At 40.6% G+C, this 22,184-nt stretch overlaps 1 protein-coding gene, 1 long non-coding RNA gene and 1 pseudogene across 3 annotated transcripts; all 3 read right to left on the bottom strand.

The window, feature by feature from the left end:
• Window positions 1–10,995: 10,995 nt before the first annotated feature.
• On the bottom strand, window positions 10,996–11,454 carry LOC111859812 (protein chibby homolog 1 pseudogene; annotated as a pseudogene).
• A 10-nt stretch (window positions 11,455–11,464) lies between these two features.
• LOC140577608 (uncharacterized) lies at window positions 11,465–13,907 on the bottom strand. Of its 2 annotated transcripts, none has more exons than XR_011993605.1 (3): window positions 12,801–13,907; window positions 11,903–12,173; window positions 11,465–11,529 (listed from the first exon to the last, which is right to left on the bottom strand). It is a non-coding gene; the product is annotated as an uncharacterized lncRNA (long non-coding RNA). The 2 variants fall into 2 exon arrangements; XR_011993606.1 differs by having other exon boundaries at window positions 11,903–12,136.
• A 663-nt stretch (window positions 13,908–14,570) lies between these two features.
• On the bottom strand, window positions 14,571–21,436 carry ltc4s (leukotriene C4 synthase). The gene is made up of 5 exons (XM_023842992.2): window positions 19,639–21,436; window positions 19,157–19,256; window positions 18,899–18,969; window positions 18,580–18,661; window positions 14,571–15,372 (listed from the first exon to the last, which is right to left on the bottom strand). The coding sequence occupies exons 1-5, from the start codon at window positions 19,694–19,696 to the stop codon at window positions 15,237–15,239; spliced, it is 447 nt and encodes a 148-aa protein (XP_023698760.1). The 5' UTR covers window positions 19,697–21,436; the 3' UTR covers window positions 14,571–15,236.
• Between the last annotated feature and the right edge of the window lie 748 nt (window positions 21,437–22,184).

The following is a 22,184-nucleotide window of genomic DNA, read 5'->3' as shown; positions in this document are numbered from 1 at the left end:
AAAGGGCAAACTGGCACAAAATACAAAACACACCAGCTGCAATAGTGAGAAAGATGCTTTTTATATCCATGCCTAGTATCAAGTAAGTATTTTCTTCATTTATCTAGCACCTTTCAAGAACAAATGTCCACAATGCTGGTTGATCTAATGTCCATGGGACGACGTTCCACAGTCTTGGAGCAGCAACAGCAAAAGCTCTGCCACCCCTGGTCGTAAACTTAGACGCAGGATAACAGGAAGACCCTGATCAGAAGACTCGCGTGTCCTGTTTACTGAGTAGGGGGTCAAAATATCACGGATGTAGGTGAGTGTCTGATTGCTTAGAACCATATAAGTAAACAAAATCATTTTAAACTCTATCCGGTAACGCTTTACATTAAGTGCACCTTCATAATGCATTCATTATGTATTCATAGAACATTCAGGGAACCTCCATAATGCATTCATAATGCATTTGTAGAACATTCATTAGCAGCATGCAAGTACACCTTAACATCCTAACATCTCTTAATAGCTTTAATTTACATTAATAACAAACATTTCATGATTATACAATTATAATGTTTGTTACTATTATATAATGTTTGTTATTAATGTATATTACAGCTGATAAGGGATGTTAGGATGTTAAGGTATACATGCATGATGTTTATGAATGTTTTATGAATACTTAACAAATGCATTATAAAGGTGTACTGAACATTTTATGAATGCAATATAAAAGCTTTATGAAGGTGCACTTAATGTAAAGCCTTAAGCTCTATCCCAGGGTTCTTCAAATCTGGACCTCGATTCCAAATCCAGGCCTTGTTTTCAGTTTTCCCAGGTAGTTAGTTTAATAATTACTGATTCTGATTGGTCAGAGGCTTCACTCCTGGCTCACAGGTAAAGGAAGGCTGAAAAACCAGCAGTGCTCGGACCTCGATGACCGTGATTTGAATAACCCTGCTCTATCCTATATATTACTGGGAGCCAGTGTAGAGAAGCTAAAACAGGAGGAATATGTACGCTATAGCTGGTTCTGCATAAGAGTCTAACAGCAGCATTTTGAACCCACTGAAGTTCCTATAGAGTTGAGTTGCAGAGGCAAGTCAATAGACAATTACGATAATCTAAATGAGATTAAATGAAAACATGAAGTATGGACTCAAAACAAGAATGAGGGACAATGTAATTTGGCGATGTTTCTAAGATGGATGAAACGCGAGAGGGATGGCAATTTCACATGTTCCTCGAGATATAGGTACCATTAATTTGAAATATAAATGGTTTCCTTGGAATGGTGATCCAAACTCGCAATGAGCCAGAGATGAGGATAATGAAGCGGAAACCCAGAAGAGACAGCAGACCCAGCCCTGGTTTCCTGAGCCAGATGGAGTTTGGCCCTGGAAAGAGAAAAGGAAACACGAAGGGGCACAGTCTGAGCACCATGCGTTTCCTCATACGCAGAAGATGTGCCTTTTGGTGGAGGATGCTCCGGGTATGGGACAGGGTATTACGGGCATGGGACAGGGTATTACGGGCATGGGACAGGGTATTATGCCAATGGGACAGGGTATTATGAGTATGGGACAGGGTATTACGGAAATGGGACAGGGTATTACGGGCATGGGACAGGGTATTACGGGCATGGGACAGGGTATTACGGGTATGGGACAGGGTATTACGGCCATGGGACAGGGTATTACGGGCATGGGACAGGGTATTACGGGCATGGGACAGGGTATTACGGGTATTACGGGCATGGGACAGGGTATTACGGTCATGGGACAGGGTATTACGGGCATGGGACAGGGTATTACGGGTATGGGACAGGGTATTACGGGTATGGGACAGGGTATTACGGGCATGGGACAGGGTATTACGGGTATTACGGGCATGGGACAGGGTATTACGGCCATGGGACAGGGTATTACGGGTATGGGACAGGGTATTACGGGCATGGGACAGGGTATTACGGGTATTACGGGCATGGGACAGGGTATTACGGCCATGGGACAGGGTATTACGGGTATGGGACAGGGTATTAGAGAGTATGGGGAGAGGTGGAGGGTCTCGTGTTTCTACACGGTGCCCACACAGTCAACACACTGTTCTACACACCTGTTCTGCCCTCAGCTATGATGATTCAGGTGTTCCTGCACACACTTCACTCTACGCTGTTCTTATTGTCCTGACTCAACCGTTCCCAGTCACGCCATCATAACTTTCTGCCACCTCTGTCAGACACTCCTTACAGATCACACACCCTCTCACTACTTATTCTGCTACTCAAATCAAGTCATCATCTCCATATGCCCCACTCTTTCATCGCTCTTGTTCTCTCACTCATGCCTGTTCTTAACTCTCACATGTTTATTGCATACTAGTAGTTCCTGTACAGTGCTATAATTTAGCTGAGTGTTTCTCAACCCAGTTCTTGGGACCCCCAGACAGTGCACATTTTTGCTCCCTCCCGACTCCCAGCATACCTGAGCCAAACAACCAATCACACCGAATACCTGATACATGTGTGTTGGGGGCTGTGAGGGAGCAAAAATATGGCCTGTTTGGAGGTTCCTGAGGACTGGATTTATAGACACTGATTTATCTGAATGTGACATTTCTGGGTTATCAGATCATCTGATGGGTTTGAGGATCAGCAATGCACAGTTTACGGTATTAGAGTTTTAGGGCTTGGCAGTCAATTATTCATGTTAATTTGACACAGTATTTGACACTGTCTAACATGTATGCATTTCTAAGCCATTTCGAGCTTACCACTTCCTATTTCCTCTTCGATGGGTGTTATTGACATGAGCATTTACTACAGTATTTACTGAAATGAAGTGGTGTGAAGCTCTTCACTGTGGGGCTGAATGCGATTTAAGGTTTATTTAGTAAAGATACAGTTTGTTTTCTCCGAGTTGAATTTGTTTCTGCCTTAAATTCTTTCATTTTTATTGTTTGCTAACTAGGTCAGTCAGTTAAATGCCGTACGCTTCCTCCTTCCAAATTAAGTTCGAGGGGGAATCCCGGTCTTATAACAAACAGCACCTGGAAAAGAGATCAGATCCATCTATCACACAGCTGACCTTGGTATAATAAATCTAGAAAATGAAAGGTGAGAGGAGCCTATTGTGTCCTAATGAGCTCCTACAACGGTGATCATGAGATAAGTCTGCTATCCCACAAGCATAATATTTAGTCCAAAGTGTTTATTAGTGTTTCATTATATCATTTTGCCCTTATTAACAGGATCCCTCAGCTCAACTAAATTCTGTAACTGAAGAGAAAATTTTCATAACTCACTCAGTATCCAGTTCAGGGGTGTGGATGTCTGATTTTTTGTTTCTGTCTCCCCCTTTACCAGATCTGCAAAGCGGCAAAAACATGTTTGGTGCTTCTGGCTGTCCAGCCTTATCCACTTCAGATACAGGGCAGCCCCTGATTGGTGGTTGAGTGCTTCGGTGGAAGAGCCGACCAATCCGGACTGATTCTTTCTGATGGGAGCAGCCTACCTTTAACAAGCTGGCCATGTCTGTGTGCCTAGGAGGAGAGACAAGCTTGTGTTGTTGTTGTTCTCATCTGGTGAATGTGTTGTCTTTAGTACTCTACTCCTGTATGCCTTATTCGTCGATCCTACCAGAAAGCCGGGCCATGTCAGTGCAGTTAAGACCTCGGGTACGGCTCGCATACCTTGCAATGGAAAACCGCTAGTTCTCGGTACTGCTCGGTTCTTGGTGGCAGTGGAAACGCACCAAGTGTCCCTCCTTGGGTTCATCTCAACCAGCCCATCTACCACCAGCCCTGTTATCCAAATTGGGGGGGGGGCAGCGTGTGACTCAGCAGGCTAATGCTGCGTTGCATGTACCTCAGAGGTTGGAACTCGACATTGGGAATGACATCACACACGATTTAACAGCGTTTCAGTACAGCAAGTCGGAAGGCATGTAGCAGTACCAGGGACCCGTTTCTAAAAGCAAGTTTTCTTGCTTAGCTGGATAACTTGTCGGATTTAATTTACCCCAGTTTAAATGGCCTTCATCTTTGTTCACTTACGTTTAGCCCAGACTACCTTAAATTCGACAAGTCACTTCAGCAAGAAATCCTGTTTAATGAAACAGGCCTCAGTTCTAGCCCGGTTTATTGTTAGCCATTGTTAGCAATATTAGTGAATACCAACACATTACTTGGTATTTTGTGTAGCAACACATCCACAGATAGTGGTTGCATAGTACTGTGTGTACGACCGATTTAAGGAGCCACAAAAAAGACAAAAGTGCTAGTAAACAGTGCAAAACTACAGATTTAACTTCTGTTGATAAAGGGCGCAGCCATGTTGAATTCTGAGCTCGGGGTTGTGTCAGTTCATGAGTCAGAATTATGACTTGAAGGGGCGTTACAGTTGGAATCTCCAACTAGGAACTTGGAATTTACGAGCTATGATTTCAAATAGAATGCAGCATTAGCCGCTGTGCCTGTGGTCAGAAGGTCACCAGTTTGTGCCCAGCTTCAGCAGAATAAGCACATCTGTGCACCCTTGAGCAAGCCCCTTAACCCCCAGCTCCGTGCCTCACTGCCAACCTTACTCTCTCCTACATGTGAGTCATGGAGATCAAGATGGAGCAAAAAGAGAATTTCCCCACCGGGATCAGTAAAGAGTCATCATTATTATCCTGACCCTATGTTTACATCCCAAAAACATCTGGCTAAACCAGAGCCAGGGGCACAACACCTTCATCTGACTCTGATGACCATAAACACTTTGATCAGATCCCTTTAATCCGATTTCTTCTCATCTGGGTCGCTACAGCACTGAGATGTTACAGTGCTTGTGTCCTATCTCGTGATCGGCATGCCAGAAACACAAGGGAGGGTTTTCACCAGGGAAACAAAGACTGTCTTGATAGAGGCTTCAGTGACCCCAGAGGGGTGCTGGGTGAAACACCTCCAATACACACAACAAAGTAAGCATTTCTAGCCAGAGGGAGAGGTGAGAGGGCACCTCACTCCTATGAACTGGGTTCATGAATTTAAAACCTCTGTCACTTATTGTTTTCCCTCAAGAAAACACAAGCTAAATAATGTGTCGTCTAAACCACACTTGCATCCATTGCCAACACCCGTGCCATGCTAATGTCTTGCTCTTAAAACAGCAGACCACATTGTGTGTGCCATCACAAATGCAGGTGGTCGTGATTAGCAGTATTTCAAATTCAAATTTTTATTTGTCACATCCAACATCATACATAGTACAACCTGCAGTAAAATGCTTATTGCAATGCTCAGAGGAAATATGCGTGAAAAACAATTTAAAACTATATAAAAACAAGATAGAAAGAGATTAGATATAGTACTATTTATAATATAAATATACAGGCATATACAAAATATATATGTGCTATAGTGCAAGTGAGACAGATATAAATATTATACATATATTGCATTATAGAATAATATTGAACATGGAGTTTACAGAACGATGAAATAGCATACATATATGGAGTGTATAATACAATAATATTATCCAACTGGGCTGCATGTTAAATTTTAAGGCCTTTCTGTAGTGAAATCCAGCTGTTCACTTGACCATCAGGACAACTTGCACACAATGGCCCCCAGCAGGATACCGCTAGCTATTGGACGGAAGAAAGCTTGTCAGCGACTGAACGGCGAAACCTTTTAAACAATCCTCGTTCCTGCATCCTGTCGCAGATAAGAGCACGCCAAGCCAAATAACAACACCACACATTTTGTTGTGGCAGCAGGAAAAAAAGTAGAGTGGGAAAGAGTCTTTTCAAAAGTCAGTGAGAAACTCTCCTGTTAGATCTAACACAATTGTTGTAATTTAATGCTGAAGTCAGTGAACAAAACAATTTTACATCAGCATTGGGAATCATTTTTCCTTGCTCATGAAAGACTGCCAGTCTTCATGGTCAGCTTTACACCTGTGGTTAACATGCAATTTTGCAGGCCAAAAATGTTCATGCAATATGCTGCATTGCAGAACAGAAAGGCTTTGGTTCATTTGGGTTGTCTTATGTTTTATGTTAAAAAAAACACTGTAGTACCATTAAGCATTGCTATGTGTCAGACATGAAAATTCACATGCAATATATTCTATTGCATTCCAGATATTACATGCAATGCAACATGATGCAATTTGGTTATCTTGTGTTTTATGCTGACACTCTAGTACCCTTAAGCATTATTATGTCACACCAGTAGGCACCATCAAATACAGGTCGTCATCGAATTATGACCTATGTGACTTATGACTAATCGACTTTACAACCGTTCCGAGATAGCAAATATGTGTCCAACTGCGGAGCGTCTGGCAGCACGAGTGTTGCCCAGTGTGAGTGCTGCCCAGTGCGAGTGTTGCCCAGTGCGAGTGTTGCCCAGTGCGAGTGTTGCCCAGTGTGAGTGTAAGACAGATTCTACCCCAACTGCCAGAAGCAATGAACTAAGAAAATGGAGATCAAAAGGTTAAGAAATACCAAACAATATGACTTAAAGATGATATGATATTATTATAGAGTATACTATATATATATATATATAATATTTTCATATAAAATAAAGGGCTGACTTACAACCAAATCGACTTGCGACCGGACAGTTAGAGCCAGTCTTGGTCGTAAGATGACGATGACATTAAGCATTGCTATGTGTCAGACATGAAAATTCACATGCAATATATTCTGTTGCATTCCAGATATTACATGCAATGCAACATGATGCAATTTGGTTATCTTGTGTTTTATGCTGACACTCTAGTACCCTTAAGCATTATTATGTCACACCAGTAGGCACCATCAAATACAGGTCGTCATCGAATTATGACCTATGTGACTTATGACTAATCGACTATACAACCGTTCCGAGATAGCAAAATGTGTGCGACTGCGGAGCGTCTGGCAGCACGAGTGTTGCTCAGTGTGAGTGTAGCCCAGTGCGAGTGTTGCCCAGTGTGAGTGTAGCCCAGTGCGAGTGTTGCCCAGTGCGAGTGTTGCCCAGTGTGAGTGTAAGACAGATTCTACCCCAACTGCCAGCAGCAATGAACTAAGAAAATGGAGATCAAAAGGTTAAGAAATACCAAACAATATGACTTAAAGATGATATGATATTATTATAGAGTATACTATATATATATATATATAATATTATCATATAAAATAAAGGGCTGACTTACAACCAAATCGACTTGCGACCGGACAGTTAGAGCCAGTCTTGGTCGTAAGATGACGATGACTATCTGTACTGTGCTACATTGCATGGAATGTGTGACAGTGACCTGGGAACACCAGTTTCTCTCAGGCTTTTGACCATAATAGAACAGTAAACTATCCCATATTTTGCAGAAGCTTGGGTATAATTAGAGGGATTCCTCTCTCTGCATCTAGACTTCCTCATCTCTATCCCAAACAGCCAATCTGATTGCTGAACACCATAGATATCGTCTCTAAGAAATTCCTAATTTGGGTCTTGTGGAAAAAGTGGCCTTATCTCTGCACAGGCTGGACCAATGGGAAAGGGGCATCTAGGGAATGTGGATTGTAAGAATGATATATGGGGACAAAGGCTAGATTCCTCCGAGTTCAGGAATGTAACACCATCGATGGACATCAAAGCTTGGGTTAAGCCATTTTTCTACCAGAAGACGATGCAGGATGTGAACGGACACTGAAATGGGCATTGGAGGTGAAATAGATAGAGTGTTGAGAAGGAAAATTAAGTAATAATTATGCCTATGGGTTGGGCCAAATTTAGGAGGGTGGAGGCCCCTGGGCTATAGTCATTGTTGGGGCCACCAACATGAAATGCTGCTGTAATAACCAGAGAAGAACAGGACCCTGGGCTACAGTCCAGGTTAGGCCAGGCACAAGTCCGGCCTTGCCTGTGCTACTGAATGGAGAAGCTACAGTCCAGGTTAGGCCAGGCACAAGTCCGGCCTTGCCTGTGCTACTGAATGGAGAAGCTACAGTCCAGGTTAGGCCAGGCACAAGTCCGGCCTTGCCTGTGCTACTGAATGGAGAAGCTACAGTCCAGGTTAGGCCAGGCACAAGTCCGGCCTTGCCTGTGCTACTGAATGGAGAAGCTACAGTCCAGGTTAGGCTTACTACGGCTGTCTCTTCCGATATTCATGCTTCATTTTCAACTTTGTCATAGCGCAGTAACATTTATTACATGACAAATGGATTAAGATCGACAGTATACCGTCTCTCTGAGCCTTCACCGCATAAGCAACTGATGGGTAAATACAGTCCTATACTATAATATAAAGTCAGATTAGAGGCAGTCCACAGGTTCGACTTAGACAACTCGTACTTACAAATGGACCGCCATAAAGTCTGACACGTTAAAAATTGGGGTTAAACACAATGGTTCGTAATGACGAAGGACGATTGTAAAAGCATTGTGTGGCTTCAGCAGTTTGTTGGCTCAACATACAGTACGGTACAGCATGTAGTTAATTTTATTACTGTATAATTCATTTTATTATTATTATTTTATTTTTATGTCCTGTATTATAATTTTTCAGACAAACGCTAATTAAAGACAGACTTGGGGAACGTATCTCAGTCGTAATCTGGGGACTCATGATTTGAAAAAATAAATTGCACAATCATTGCTATACTGACCATAAAATAAAAAAGAAAATATTCATGAAGATGATGTGAGGAGGTCCCTCATCGTGACACTTGTGACTTTAATCTATGGAGCATATATGCATATATTCTGTAGGGATCAACCATTTGCAGTGTGAAAGAAAGGGTCAGATCAGGGCCTTCTGGGGCTGAGACAGCCTCCACACCGCTGGGTGTTACATTTACTTTAGAAAAATAAGGCGCCGTGAGGGAAAAAAAACACCTACATGTGAAAAATGCTGACAGACTGCTATTTGTTTCTATACCACACTAGCTGAAGTAATTCACTATTAATGCTTCTTGGATACCCAAACTGCAGCCCACTTAACGCCCACCTGAGAAGAGGAGGTGGATTCCAGCAGAAAATAGGTTCTGCTGGGCCACCGGAGACAGTTGGTTCTGTCTACACTTTTCCTGCGGCCTGCTTGCATAAGATAAGGCCACACCATCACAGTAGGCCAGAGAGACGTGCTGCTGGACCACAAAGACAGGAAATCCATAGAGTGACCCCCCGCTCCCTCCCCCTTAGCACCATTTCCCCCGCACCTGAGTGGCCCGGACATAGCCAGATCCTTGGTTCTGGCACTTTTTCTGCGTTACGCCCCTAGGATGCCCTCGAGGGAGAGACAGGGGACAGTGGTGGAGAGATGATATTTACACTGGCGCTGCGGAAGATTGCATGATCTCCTCTGCCCAGAGGGCAGGCCCTCCTCTTTGACCGTCCGGATCTTTCTCTACAGCTTCCTAAAATCAGCAGTCACGTGTGAGCGTTCGCTGTTCAGTGTTGACTCCTGGCCTAACCTGGATGCGATTCCATGCATGCGAAGACAAAGCCAGAGCTTATGCAATAATTACCTGAGAATGTTAAATGCATATTTAAATTGGTAACAAATTGAAATATCTGCTAATTAGGCCTATCATATAAGACTGTCCCTGTGTACAACTGAGTGCTGTGCCGACAGTCAGGTCTTATGTCAGTATAAGATAACTGCACTGACTTTTAGGTGTGAGAATGACACTGGGAGATGTGTGTGATGATCATGCTGCCATACAGTACTGACATTTCCAGAGGTGGAAATTTCAGGTCCAGAAAGTACAGGCCACGATTTTGTTTCAACCAGCCGGTTGAGTACTCTGTGTCTGTGACTCTTTATACTCAACTGGTTGGTTGAAACAAAATCTTGGCCTGTACTTTCTGAACCTGCGCTTTCCACTTCTGGTCATTTCCCACAGCAACTATCGTATGGTGTGCAGTGCACACCAAGTAACGCAGCACTGCTGGGCATATGGCTGCCACAAAGTTATTATTACGTATTTTTAATCAATTTCTTTAAAACAACCTCGGTTGTAAGTGCAAGTCGTCGTAAAGCGCAGTCTATTAAATTTCAGGGATGAAATAGTTATTGGAATTGTGATGATATTCCAGTGATATTCAACAGTTGCTGCATCCCAAACTCTCTGTTTCAATGCAACGTAAAGGAAGATGATTTCATGAATTACACCACCGATCCCCAATGGTATGTATGTCTTTGAAGTCTTCATGGCTAACAGCGATAAAAGGGGATTGTATGAGCACTAAATGAATTGATGAATAAATACCAATGTGACATTCTAATATTGTTTGCTATATAATTTCAATAAATATAATGATGGTTATGCTCTCTTACTGTGTTTCCTTAATGAGAAATCAACTGCCTAAAAGATATTTCAAAAAAAAAAAAAAAAACACCAAAAAAAGATCACACCCAGCCTACATCACTCATAACGTACCCTTTCAGGTAGAATGACTGGGTTACCTCCATCTGATGGACATCCACAAATTGCTGCTGAATACTTTCCTTAGCAGGGCCATGGAACCACTAAAAGGCTTCTGAATAGGGTGACCACCTAATCTATGTCTATGAACTACTTCAGGTTTTATAAACTACTTTAAAACTTAAAGGCTCCTGTGCTTGGCTATTTAGTTCAGTTCTTCTTGCGCTTTTACTGGTTTATTTCCTTGATTGAAAGACTCGTCCACCTGTTTCACACTAACATTAGTGACATGTGCATGATTATAGGGGACTGGCCAATCAGCACACAGCAAGAACTCGGTGCTAAAGTGAAATTCAGGTCTTTTTAAATGAAATGGTAGTTTGCAAACCCTGTCCTAGCTCATAGTGTCCCCACCGACATGGATTAGGTGGTCACTCTACCTCTGGAGGGTCACCATGGACTCCATGAATCTCCGGAGGATGTGAAATCCTTTACAATCTACAACACATTCACATGCAACTATTCATAAAACAAAAATCCTGATGGTAGCAATAAAAAAAAAGACCAGGCAAGAATGAGAGTCGCAGACACACAGGTCATTCAACCCTTAGGACCATTTATTGGGAAAGACTTCCACGAGGCCACGTCTGTGTCCTTGGCTACCGTCTATCTGCAGCTCCCGCAGCTGGGCTGTAGCATCTGTCAGCATGTCCATCAGGACCTCTAACCGGATCCTAAGGGCGTTGTTTTCCTCCATCAGGGCACGGTTCTTCCTCTTCAGCTGCTGAAGCCGGGGCCTTAGATTCAGACCCTTCCTGCCTGCTGAGGACACCCACTGGCCATTAATATAGGTGAAGGTCTGTCCTGCGAGTGTGAGAGTCGGAAGGCCCAGGTCTGAGCCCAGCTCTTCCATGCGGGAGCGGTAGTCGAGGGCGTAGTGGCTAGAGAGGGAGGCATCGTGGCGTAGCGGCACCCGTTTAGGGTTCCAGGTGCTCCACAATATTTTGTTCCCACTATATGAGGGGGAGTTCCCAAGTTTGCCAAGAACTTCTCTAACAAAAGACATCTTCTGCTAATCTCATGTGGACTTTTTGATTGTCTTTATTTATTCAGCACTGGTCTACTTTGATTTCAGTACCTGCTGTGGAGGAAATACGACACAAATAAGTCAGACAACAGTAAGCTTCACACCAATAAACTATTACTAGTACTAACTGACGGTAACTAGAGGTACAAAAACTACAATTCAGTATAATATATATTATATTTTTTTAACGACGAATAAAACAGCTCCACACTTAATGTCACACAAATGCTGCCCGACAGAAAATTAGCTACAGAGTTGGTAAGCAAACGTGTTATCATGCTGCGGATTCATCATGCGGAATCGTCCCATCCGTGAAATTTTCATGCAGCATATGCCAGGGCCAAGGTATAAAAAAGTCCCTACGCCATAAACACACATGAATATAAAATAATACGATTTTAGATAAGTGAAATGTATACGAGCTTACCTTGCCTTCTGTTATGCCGTCTAATGCTTTTTCTGTTTTCCTTTGACCTGCATGTTGTCACAGAGACAGAATCACTCCTCTTGTTGCCAAAGGAAACAATAGTTTAGTATGTTTATATTGTCTGACACCATACCACCAATCAGCTGGCACGCATTTTGGCTGTCCTTCCCTCCTTTTTGAATCACTCCGTAGGAATATAATCATCTTCTCTTCTGGAATCATTATCACTTGACTCTCCAAATAAGAATAGCAGCATTCTGAAGGCTTGAAGCTGATATGCACAAATTCTGTTTCTTCATAGGCTCAAATTTAACCAATAACATAAGAAAAGACTATTATCGCTAAAAATATTAGGATTCAGTCGCTTCTTTCGTTAAGGTCCTTTTATAAAATTCCAAATACTTGAACTAATATGACAAATCCAGCACTGAAGATAATTAGTATTTATTTTTCATACTACAGTATAAAAGTCTCAACATTTTATTCATTCCAATAATCATTTAGGCCTAATTTCTGCAAGAATATATAAGGCGACCATTACAATATTCCTCTAGAAATAAAACACAGAATAATACAGTTTTTAGATAGCAGATGTACAGAAACAGTATTTGAGCTACAAAAAAAAAATCTTTTTTTTCAAATTGTACTCTGGCTCCACCTCGCGTGGCATTTTGTAATAACAGCCAAGGAAACGTGTGGATAAATGATGCGGCTTTACCCAAGAAATAAATATTATCATCAGAATCTGACAAATTTCACTAAAATCACCAGCGCACGCAGCTGGTAGTAATCGGAAGATAAATATTAATGTGTTTATTGCACAAAACATGTTATAATTCAATGATTAGTTAACCCTGTCGGTGTTATAACAGGAAAGCAGAAAGTGATAGAGTGATACCATTTTGATGTTCTTCCTTCCAAAAACCTCTCACTCATGAAGACAATCCACCGATATCAGCTCCCGGGCGTTTTACTGGTCCGTGAAATTTTTGTACGATGTAAACTGGTCCGCAGAAATCAAAAGGTTGGTAATCTCTATGCTAAACCATGTCTTTCACTAATCACTGAATTTATTAATCATTCTGCTAAATATAGTGTATCAGTTGGATAATATTAAATCAGAATTGCTAATTTTCAAGAGGGTCTAGCATCATAACCCTAAAATGAGCTATATCAAAAACGTTGGGATAATTTACTAACCTTTCAGAAAATGTATAAGGTAATACAATTGTTACATAGGCCTTCATGTAAATGCGTGCGCAGACTTGTCTCGAATTGAAAATCTCAGGTCAGCTAGATGACCAAAATTAGGAGAAGGGTCCAGCTGCAGACGCCTGTAGAGTGGAGCTCCACCCGAAATACGTCATCTCCACAGGAAAGACGTGATCTAGGGCGTAAAGTGGAGCTCCGGTTAGGGTTGTCAGTGCCCGATGTGTGCTGGCTGCACGATCGGTTCCCCGCATGCGCACTCGGAGAGACGCCATGTTGCTGTGTGCCGGGAGGACACTTAATTCAAGCTACTCCAGGTTTTACAAACTACTTTAAAACTGAAAGGCATCTGTGCTTGGCTAAATAGCTCACTTCTTCTTGTGCTTTGACTGGTTTGATTGAAAAACTCATCCAGCTGTTACAGATCCAGGTCCTTTTAATTGAAATGGTATTTTACAAATCCTGTCCTAGCTCAATGTGTCCTCCCTGACATGGATTATCTTAAACAGTTAATAAAAATAGTTTTAAGAAACAAATAAAAAGAATGGATTTAAGAAATATCGGAGGGCTGCATAAAACTCATCGCTGGCTTCCAACGCAGGGGAACCGATAGTGCAGCCGGCACACATGATCGGACAGTGACAGCCGTAAAGCGTTTCGTGGGACCGATCGTGCAGCCAGCAGGCCCAGCACACATCGGTCACTGACAAGGGTTAAGGTTAATTCGCTGTAACACAGAGTTGAGATCACATATTTCCTGTGGAGATGACGTATTTCGGGTGGAGCTCCACTCTACCGGCGCATGCAGCTGGACCCTACTCCTAATTTTGATCATTTAATTGACCTGAGATTTTCAATTCGAGTCTGCGCACGCATTTACATGTAGGCCTATGTAACAACTGTATTACCTTATTTTCTGAAGGGTTTGTAAATCATCCCAACGTTTTTGATATAGCTAATTTTAGGGTTATGATGCAATAAATTAGTTACCGTAAGATTTCTTACGTGAGAGTGAGACCTGAAAGCGCGTCACGCTAAACGCGTGAGGGTAGCCAAACCTGATATATGAAGTAAAATCCATGTTTGTTCGTACAAAAACCTCTCAGTTAATTTTTGAGAGTGATGTTATGAACTATTTTCGAGTATATAATTATTCACACACGGAGATTTAAAGCCAACAGTTAATGCGCCTCAAAGACAATATGTTTGGTAGATGAGGTCACGTGGTGACGGGCCACGCCTTTTTATTTACCGATCGCGCGCGGCTACACCTTCAGCTCACATGAACGGTACAGTTACAAGGAAGATACTCAGTTGCGTTTAACTGCTGGAGATTATTTCTTGTTTTAGGGCTTCTTACCTGCCACATTGTTATGACGTGATATTAGTCAATATTTGAAGAAGTGGATAACTAAAAGTTGTCATTGCATTACATTTATGTCCTGTTTGTTTATATTCCTATCCAGAGGTATATTCCTATATATATATATTTTATATATTTTTTTTAAATTTATTTATTAATCGCGGACTTTGCATTTTAAAACTTAGCTTACATAGTTTTTTTTTGCAATACAGGAAACAACATAGGAAAACATTACTTTAACTTAAACACACATGCATTATTCCAGGTAGTGATGATCCATGCAAATCCTATTTCTCCTTTTGGTGGTGCTGATCCATCATCCACATATTCCCCTTTGTCCACTTTGTATACAGTGTTGCCTTGGTGATCAGGAAAAGGTGGTCATCTCCTAGTCTATATAATAAAACATCCTAAGGCTACCACCTCTCTGGGTGTGGAATGCCGGGCATATACAAATTAACATAACCACTGTTTTTGTATAACTAGTTCCACCCTGATAACACATGACTTATCTCTTGCTGATGTCATCAAACTAGACATTAGTACATTTGCATATGTAAATATGTTTAAATATTCAAATGTATACCTGTTGAAGTACTCTATTTCCACTGATGTTTAACATCTGTTAGAAAATACAAAGTTTAATGTAGAAAAGAATAAAAGTTTTGGGGGAAATAAAGGCTTTTCAGTGTCCTGTGTCAGGTTAATATACTTATGTTACAAAAGCAGCTTGTTTTTGAGTGCTGATTGTTATTGAAGTTCCTACATAAAGAACCTATTCAGAAGTTGTAGAAAGTCCACATCAAAATACAATTGGTTTAGGGTGTTGAGGACCCCCAACGTGGAGAAGGCGAGTAGAGCCCAGAGAATTTTAGCACTAAAATACAGGGGAGCCAACCTGAGATAAAAAGCAGGGAAGAGAAGGGGAAAAGGAATGACGTGAGTATGCAATATGACAAACAATTTAAATAAGCTACAACTTAAATGACTTGCATGTCTCAATATAAAATGAAGAAAAACGCCTTTACTGAACAATTCACACACCAAAACATGCCTTCCATCCCCAATTAAAATGATGTCCAAGGACAAAAATGACATCCATGGGTGCCATTTGTGATGGTTGAACTTTAAGGAAAACCAAAGTTCAAACTCCACTACCCCCATAACATAATATTGGTGTGAAGCAGTTTCGTGTTACTGGTGAGACTCAGCTTTTACCCTGCTGTCACATTTTACCCCCCTAACCAGACCTTTCCCAGACAAAACAAAGCAAACAAAAGGTAGACCTTCATCCAGAAACCTATGTAATCAAAAAGTGTCAATAAATAAATACTAACAAACAAATAACAATGCACAGATTAATATGTACTGCAAATAAACAATATCTAAAGAAAGTACAATGAATTGGGAAAACAGAGCCTAAGCTTTAACACTGTGTGACTAGTAGAACAGCCATCACAAAATAAAACATTGAATTTTGATTTAACCATAATGTTTTTAAGTAATGTAGTACTTTTCTGCCAATGTGAATAATAAAATAAAACAGCCTAAGCATTTCGACAAGAAGAATCAAGGAATAACGTGGCCAATCCTTGTTAAAATGGCTCTCGCTCTCTCCGTGTTGCGCTTGTGTGTAGAGCCACAATCCCCACACACCACTATCATTTATTGAAAACAGCTGAAGCAACTAGTTTTCTGAATTTTAAAGCATGCATAAAATAAGTAAATGTGTATAAAATAAGTATAAGATGTGTTATAAAGCATATAGCCAACGATAATTAATAAATAAATTAAGCATAATATATATAATGGATATGGCGCTATCCTGTGGCCTACAAGATAAAAGCATATGGTACCAAAGCGGGTTCAATAGACTTTCAAAGAATAAAATTCATGAATTTATTAATGTACTGGCTTAAATGCATTTTGAGGATAATAAAACTTTTTGGGGGAACGGGAACGTCGGCGCAAGAGCTTTTGGAGTCCTGAGCGATAAGCCCATGAGAAGGAAGCATCAATGAATCAAAATGGACGCCGTTTAACCGCTGGTCCTGGGTGTGAGAAGCACAAAGCCAGCAGCCCCATCCTGGCAGAAAGCACATCACCCCTATTTATTAATATGTCTTATTTGTAAATAGTATAAAATAATATATTTCTAATTTAAATAAAAGTCGATCTCTAACACCACACCTTAGGCCCGGACGCCCCGCTGTGGAGTTTGATAAAGTATCTAACTGCAATTCTTTAATCAGCGGAACAAAGTGCCATAACTTAAACGGCTGTATTACACATTAGTATAAATTTTGAAACCAATAAGATTTAAGGAATAAAACAATTTAGGTGTATTTTGTTAGTTTTATTTTAAATACGATGCCCCGGTTTATTTAATTACATTTAATAGCTGTAGGAACTAGTGAGCGGTATTTAGCAACATACATCAAAACATCTTCAAGATTTCAATATGGAAGATAACCGACAAAGTTTGGCAGATTTCATAAAACAAGACACCGCAAGGAGGGCGTTCGATCCAGAGATGGCACCGTAGTCCCGGATAGGAACTATAGTGAGCGGTATTTAGCTACATACTTCAAAACATTTTAAAACTTTGGTAGAATAATACCTTAGTTATTTTAATAATTTAAGGGATTAAAAACATTTGTCGTGTTTGTCGATGTGTTATTTTAAGCAAATGCGTTATTTTCTAACGGCAAAAGACCTGTCATCATGTTTTAGGTGCGAAATGATATGGTCAAGCATCAAAAACACATTTTCAAAAACTTCAACAGGGTAAAGCCTTAGTTATTTTAATAAACAAGTTTGTTCACGCTCATGTGCACAAGCGTGCACCCAAGGGTTGGCCTTTAGAGTTTGATAATCAAACTGAATGAAAAAACACCAGACATATATAGTTTACGTTTTTTCTTAAAATGTATAAGGATCGTTTTGTTATAGCGAAATTTTAAATTAGTATGAGTGTGATAAGTCATTTAGGCAACAAGATTTGAGGAAGCAGATAAATAGCGGCTAGAAATGATCGACCAGGCAGACAGAAGTGGGGCTTTCTTATCTCACAAGCCATGGAATGGTAGGGGGGTGTAGGAACTGCGGAATCAGGCAAGTGTGTAAGAATTTAGGATATATTTTTATTATTTTAAAGAAGGTGGACATGGTTATTTAATTACATTTTATTGGAACTAGTAAGCTGCATTTAGCATCATGCATGAAATACACATTAAAAACTTTAAAGAATAATGCCTTAGTTGTTTTAATAAAGACATTCTTCAGTAAATCTCAGACATCCTACAAGGTGACCCCACGGCCCCAGCTTATATCATCTACAAGCTTAATTTGAGATGCTTACCGGAGTACCATGTTAAGTTGGCAATGATAACTGAGATGCAGCCTGCTTGATAGTTAATGAAACATAGGCCACATTCAATAGTGCCAGCGGTCATCCACTATGCAGCGAGACTACAGATTGACTATAACGCCCCGTTTATCCGCTGGCATTATTTTTCTTTTTAATTTTGACAGAATAAAGCCTTAGTTATTGTAATAAATACGTTTTTTCAGTAAATATTTTCAGTACATATTTATTTTAAATCACATACCCAGATTTTTTCATCATAGTGTCTTTTATTTTTACCTGTAAAAAAAGCGTTTGGATTTTTTAGCATAAATGTATTATCAGTGTTTCCCTATCCAGTCCTCAGGGACCCACAGCCGGTCCATGTTTTTGCTTCCTCTCAGCTCCCTACTAGGGAGCAAAAATGCGGACTGTCAGGCAAGGAGCTGGCAGGGAGCAAAAACATGGACCGGCTGTGGGTCCATAAGGGCCGGACTGGGAAACATTGGAATTACAATTATTTAATTTAATTCTTTTTAACAATCAGTAGTTTTGTTAATGATAATGCCAATCAAGCCAAAGGTGTCTTTCCTAAACCGGCAGGGTTCAAAAATATGAACCATTATACTCCCCGATTGTCAAAAACATGTTCAAGGATTCTGAATACTTAACAGGCAGTATGTTTAACATAGATGTGCATGAGGGAAAATAGCATTACACTATGCCCCATACAGTTCAAATACTACGAGATTGTGGTACCTGCCAAGTGCAGATTTGCCGTATCCTTGGAAATACTTGTATCGCCCATACAAGTAGAGAAGCCCCAGCAATGAAGAAATGGCTGAGAGAAAATGATAAATCAGAAGAACATCAGGTGAGGAACATAGCCTGCAAACATACCCTGCAAGCCCCTTTGAAACAGTAGAGCTTTAGGACATAAAACTGTAGTAGAACATTCAGTCAACATCCACAAAATAGTTCAGTGACTAAGGAAAGTGATTTAATTCCAGAAATCAAATATAGGTCTATTGCTGGTTTACATTCTACCGGCTACAGTAAGCCATAGTAGATATCTGACCTTGACTGAAGAAAATTCCAGACACCCAGAGAACCGTAAGGAAAATTGGAAAATATTCTGAGCAGTTGGCTCTGGGAAGAAAAGATTATTAAATTATAATTGTCCACAGAGAAACTAGTAATTCAGGTAAATCATTCTGCAGATATGTCTAAATGCTACAGTGACTGTTAATATCTGTCCCAGTGGGGGGAAAAACACAAGATGAATTACTTATTGCAAGTCTACTGTATGTAACTAATTGATCAGCATTTAACTCACTGCGCCCTGAAGACACGTTCAAACTCAGGGGGTCCCGCAGTGGACGGCGGAGAGACAGAATATTTCCGCCTAGCTTGGATCACTTGGAGCGAAAAATAGGCTGGAGGAACAGAAGTCAAGTTCTTCAAATACATACGGCCTAAGTCTAATTGAAAATACTTCCTTTTTTGGTTGTGAGTGAAGCGAGATAGAGCTCACAGTTTTTTTGTAAAGAATGCTTAATACCAGTAGTAGTTTAAAACATGGAAAAGTCTATATGTCATTTTAATTTACAATACATTTTAGTGGTAGAAGTGCATTCCTATGCAACCTCTAAGTCAAACACACTGAAAACGGTCAAGAAATAAGTGATAAAACATGATGTATATACAATATATTTAGTTTACTGAATATCTTTAACTGCATGTTAAAACGTCTAATGTCAGAGCCAGAGAATGTGGTTATACAGAGCTTTTTTCAGTTTTCTTCATAGATTGCCTTACCTTGCTCAAAAACTCCCAGCACACTCACCGCCGCCACATAAACCACCTGATCCAGCATCTCAAAGCTGTACTAATGCCTAACTCAGGAATACTACCAGATGCCTTATTCCTGCGCTCCTGTTTGAAGTGCTGCACCTCAGCTAGAGTGATGAAACGCACCAATAGGGGATGATGCTCGTTCGCTACCCTCAATATAATGCAAAATGCGTTTAACCCAAATGAGCGGCTTAATACAACTTGATCGTATCGAGCAGGGAAATCATAAACTTTTCATTCTGCAAAAAAGTACGTTTCTCCTAGTCATTTTGCGCAAGTTCAGAGTCTGATGATGTCATATCTTTGCGATAAACTGATGCTACATAACAGACTAAATGCCCATTTCGTAAGGATACTATTCTACTATCACGTAATTCAAACTGTTAAAACATCCACCCTTTGCATCACCACGGAAGTAGTCCTAGCTACAAAACTACTTATGCTCGCATTTTGAGAGCGTCACAAGGGATCTTACGCCCACTTTCACGCTAGAGATGGAAATCATTTTCAATTAATTAATTATTTTGAGTTCATCCAGCTAAAAGATTCGCCTACTTCCGACACGTCTAAGGGTTTTTTTTTTTATCTGGGAGGGGGGCTTAAATATTTATCAGCGACATTTGATTTGATTTTGCATTACTTTAGGCAGGCTGACTCTGGCAGACATCGGTGCATCTGAATCAATAACTGAGCAAAACTGAACGAAATTATCGAATCAGTGCAATGATTATTTCATTCGCTTAAACGATTAGTTCAAAATCAAATCGCTAATTAACAAGTTTATTCCGCATACGATAGGCAATGTCTTAAAATAATTTGTAAATATCTTAAGTCAAAGTTAATCGATCCTTAATAGCCCGTAACACTTTAGATATCCCTATATTACCATATTCAAAATCGGTCGTCAGCTTCCTAATTGCTCATCTTACTGGAAATGAACACAAAGGTTTTTCCTGAAAAGAATATGAGAATGTTGGCAGTATATAGCAAGTCAACAAAATTGTAATGCACAACTTTAACTAAGATTAAGCAGTTCTAAACATAGACCGCTCTAGTAACCAAGAGACTCCTAGGCCTTGTAGATAAAACTGATATTCTGTATCGGCTCTCCAAATTCTAAGTAGAAAAGCATTTTATTCAAGGTCTAAAATACAGGAAAACCTTGCCATTTTAAGGCAAACATTATTGTAATCAGGCCATTGTGTTAATGTCCCATTCCACATAAAATAATTATTTCCTTAATTTGTACACATCACAATAACCCCTGTACATCTTTCATCTGCTCATGCTGGTGTTTCCCAGGCAGAATAAGGCACAAGACAAGATACACCACGACCGGGATGCTGGTCTGTTTCTGCACACAATCATAGACTAACCGTGCGTCTTTGGACTGGGAGAGAAAACACAGGGACAGAGCAGGGGTGGGATTTCAACCTGAACCCTGGAGGTGTAAAGTAACTGTACTACCCACTGGGCCAACATAATGTCCACACCAGCCAAATTAAGAAATGGATCTATGGATTTGGTCCAGACTACAGATACAGCAGTGTTGCCTGTCTTTAGGTGGTCGATTTAACATTGCAAGGGGGGGTTTCGCAACCATAAATCTGCACCCTGCATGTCTGATGTATGGGTGCTTGTGTAAGTATTGTGTAACTCCTATAACACAAACATGAGATCTGGATATAAACAATTCTAGAAGACAGACAGGGTCAATTTATGACCACCTGAACACAGCAAAAATTACTAGAATTCTTATTGGTAACTTAGGCTACCATGTATACCAGGAGAAACATAATGGCACTAAGTCCCATGGTCACGTGACGATATAACCCAGAGTGAACTTTTAAGTCAGTATTTCCCAGTTTTATGGGTGGGGAGAATTTTACACACCCGAAATTTTGTAATCCTGGATGACAAGGCTGACTTCCTTCCACAAGAAAATGATAAAGCTATAATAACCAGCCAAGAGGTTTCTCCACAAAGGGCAGGGGGATACAAAGTACTTGAAATGACACATTGTTGCATAAATATGCAGTCAGGCACCACATCCACCAAAAACCAGATATGATGTGGCCCAATGTGTAATCTGCAGACGGATCACCAGTGTTCCTAAAGCAGCTTTCCATTTACAGTATTACCTGACCACTACTTTGCTTTATTGCCAATTATAATTACTTTAAATCAGGAAGCAAGAGTCGTCCTGGACTAGCACAAGATCCACTTAGGGGACAAGTATTAAACAGCGTAGTGTTGATTGTTCCTCTGGGAGTTCAGTACTGAATACTTTGCCATCATTTCCATGATTAAGAGTCATTCAGACTAAGCACAACGCCTAAATGTAATATAATGGCCCAAAACAACACAGATCCATATGACATCTTGGCCAGGAAACATGAATAGAGCCTGAATAGAGAAGCTGTAACATAGGGTGAAGTTGGATTGATCACGAAGAGGACGGTATACTCCATACTCTACTGTCCGCACCATATCAGTTAACACTCTCCTTT

Source organism: Paramormyrops kingsleyae, chromosome 10 (assembly GCF_048594095.1).
Source record: "Paramormyrops kingsleyae isolate MSU_618 chromosome 10, PKINGS_0.4, whole genome shotgun sequence".
Classification (NCBI taxonomy): Eukaryota; Metazoa; Chordata; class Actinopteri; order Osteoglossiformes; family Mormyridae; genus Paramormyrops; species Paramormyrops kingsleyae.
This window is presented reverse-complemented; position numbering and strand designations above follow the sequence as displayed.

Coding starts and splice junctions, on each gene's coding strand:
- ltc4s (XM_023842992.2), bottom strand. CDS start 19,696: ATGCTGGATCAGGTGGTTTATGTGGCGGCGGTGAGTGTGCTGGGAGTT. Junction 19,257..19,638: donor GCTGGGAGTTTTTGAGCAAG/GTAAGGCAATCT, acceptor CTGTTCCTCCAG/CCTATTTTTCGCTCCAAGTG. Junction 18,970..19,156: donor GAACGTGTCTTCAGGGCGCA/GTGAGTTAAATG, acceptor TTTTCTTCCCAG/AGCCAACTGCTCAGAATATT.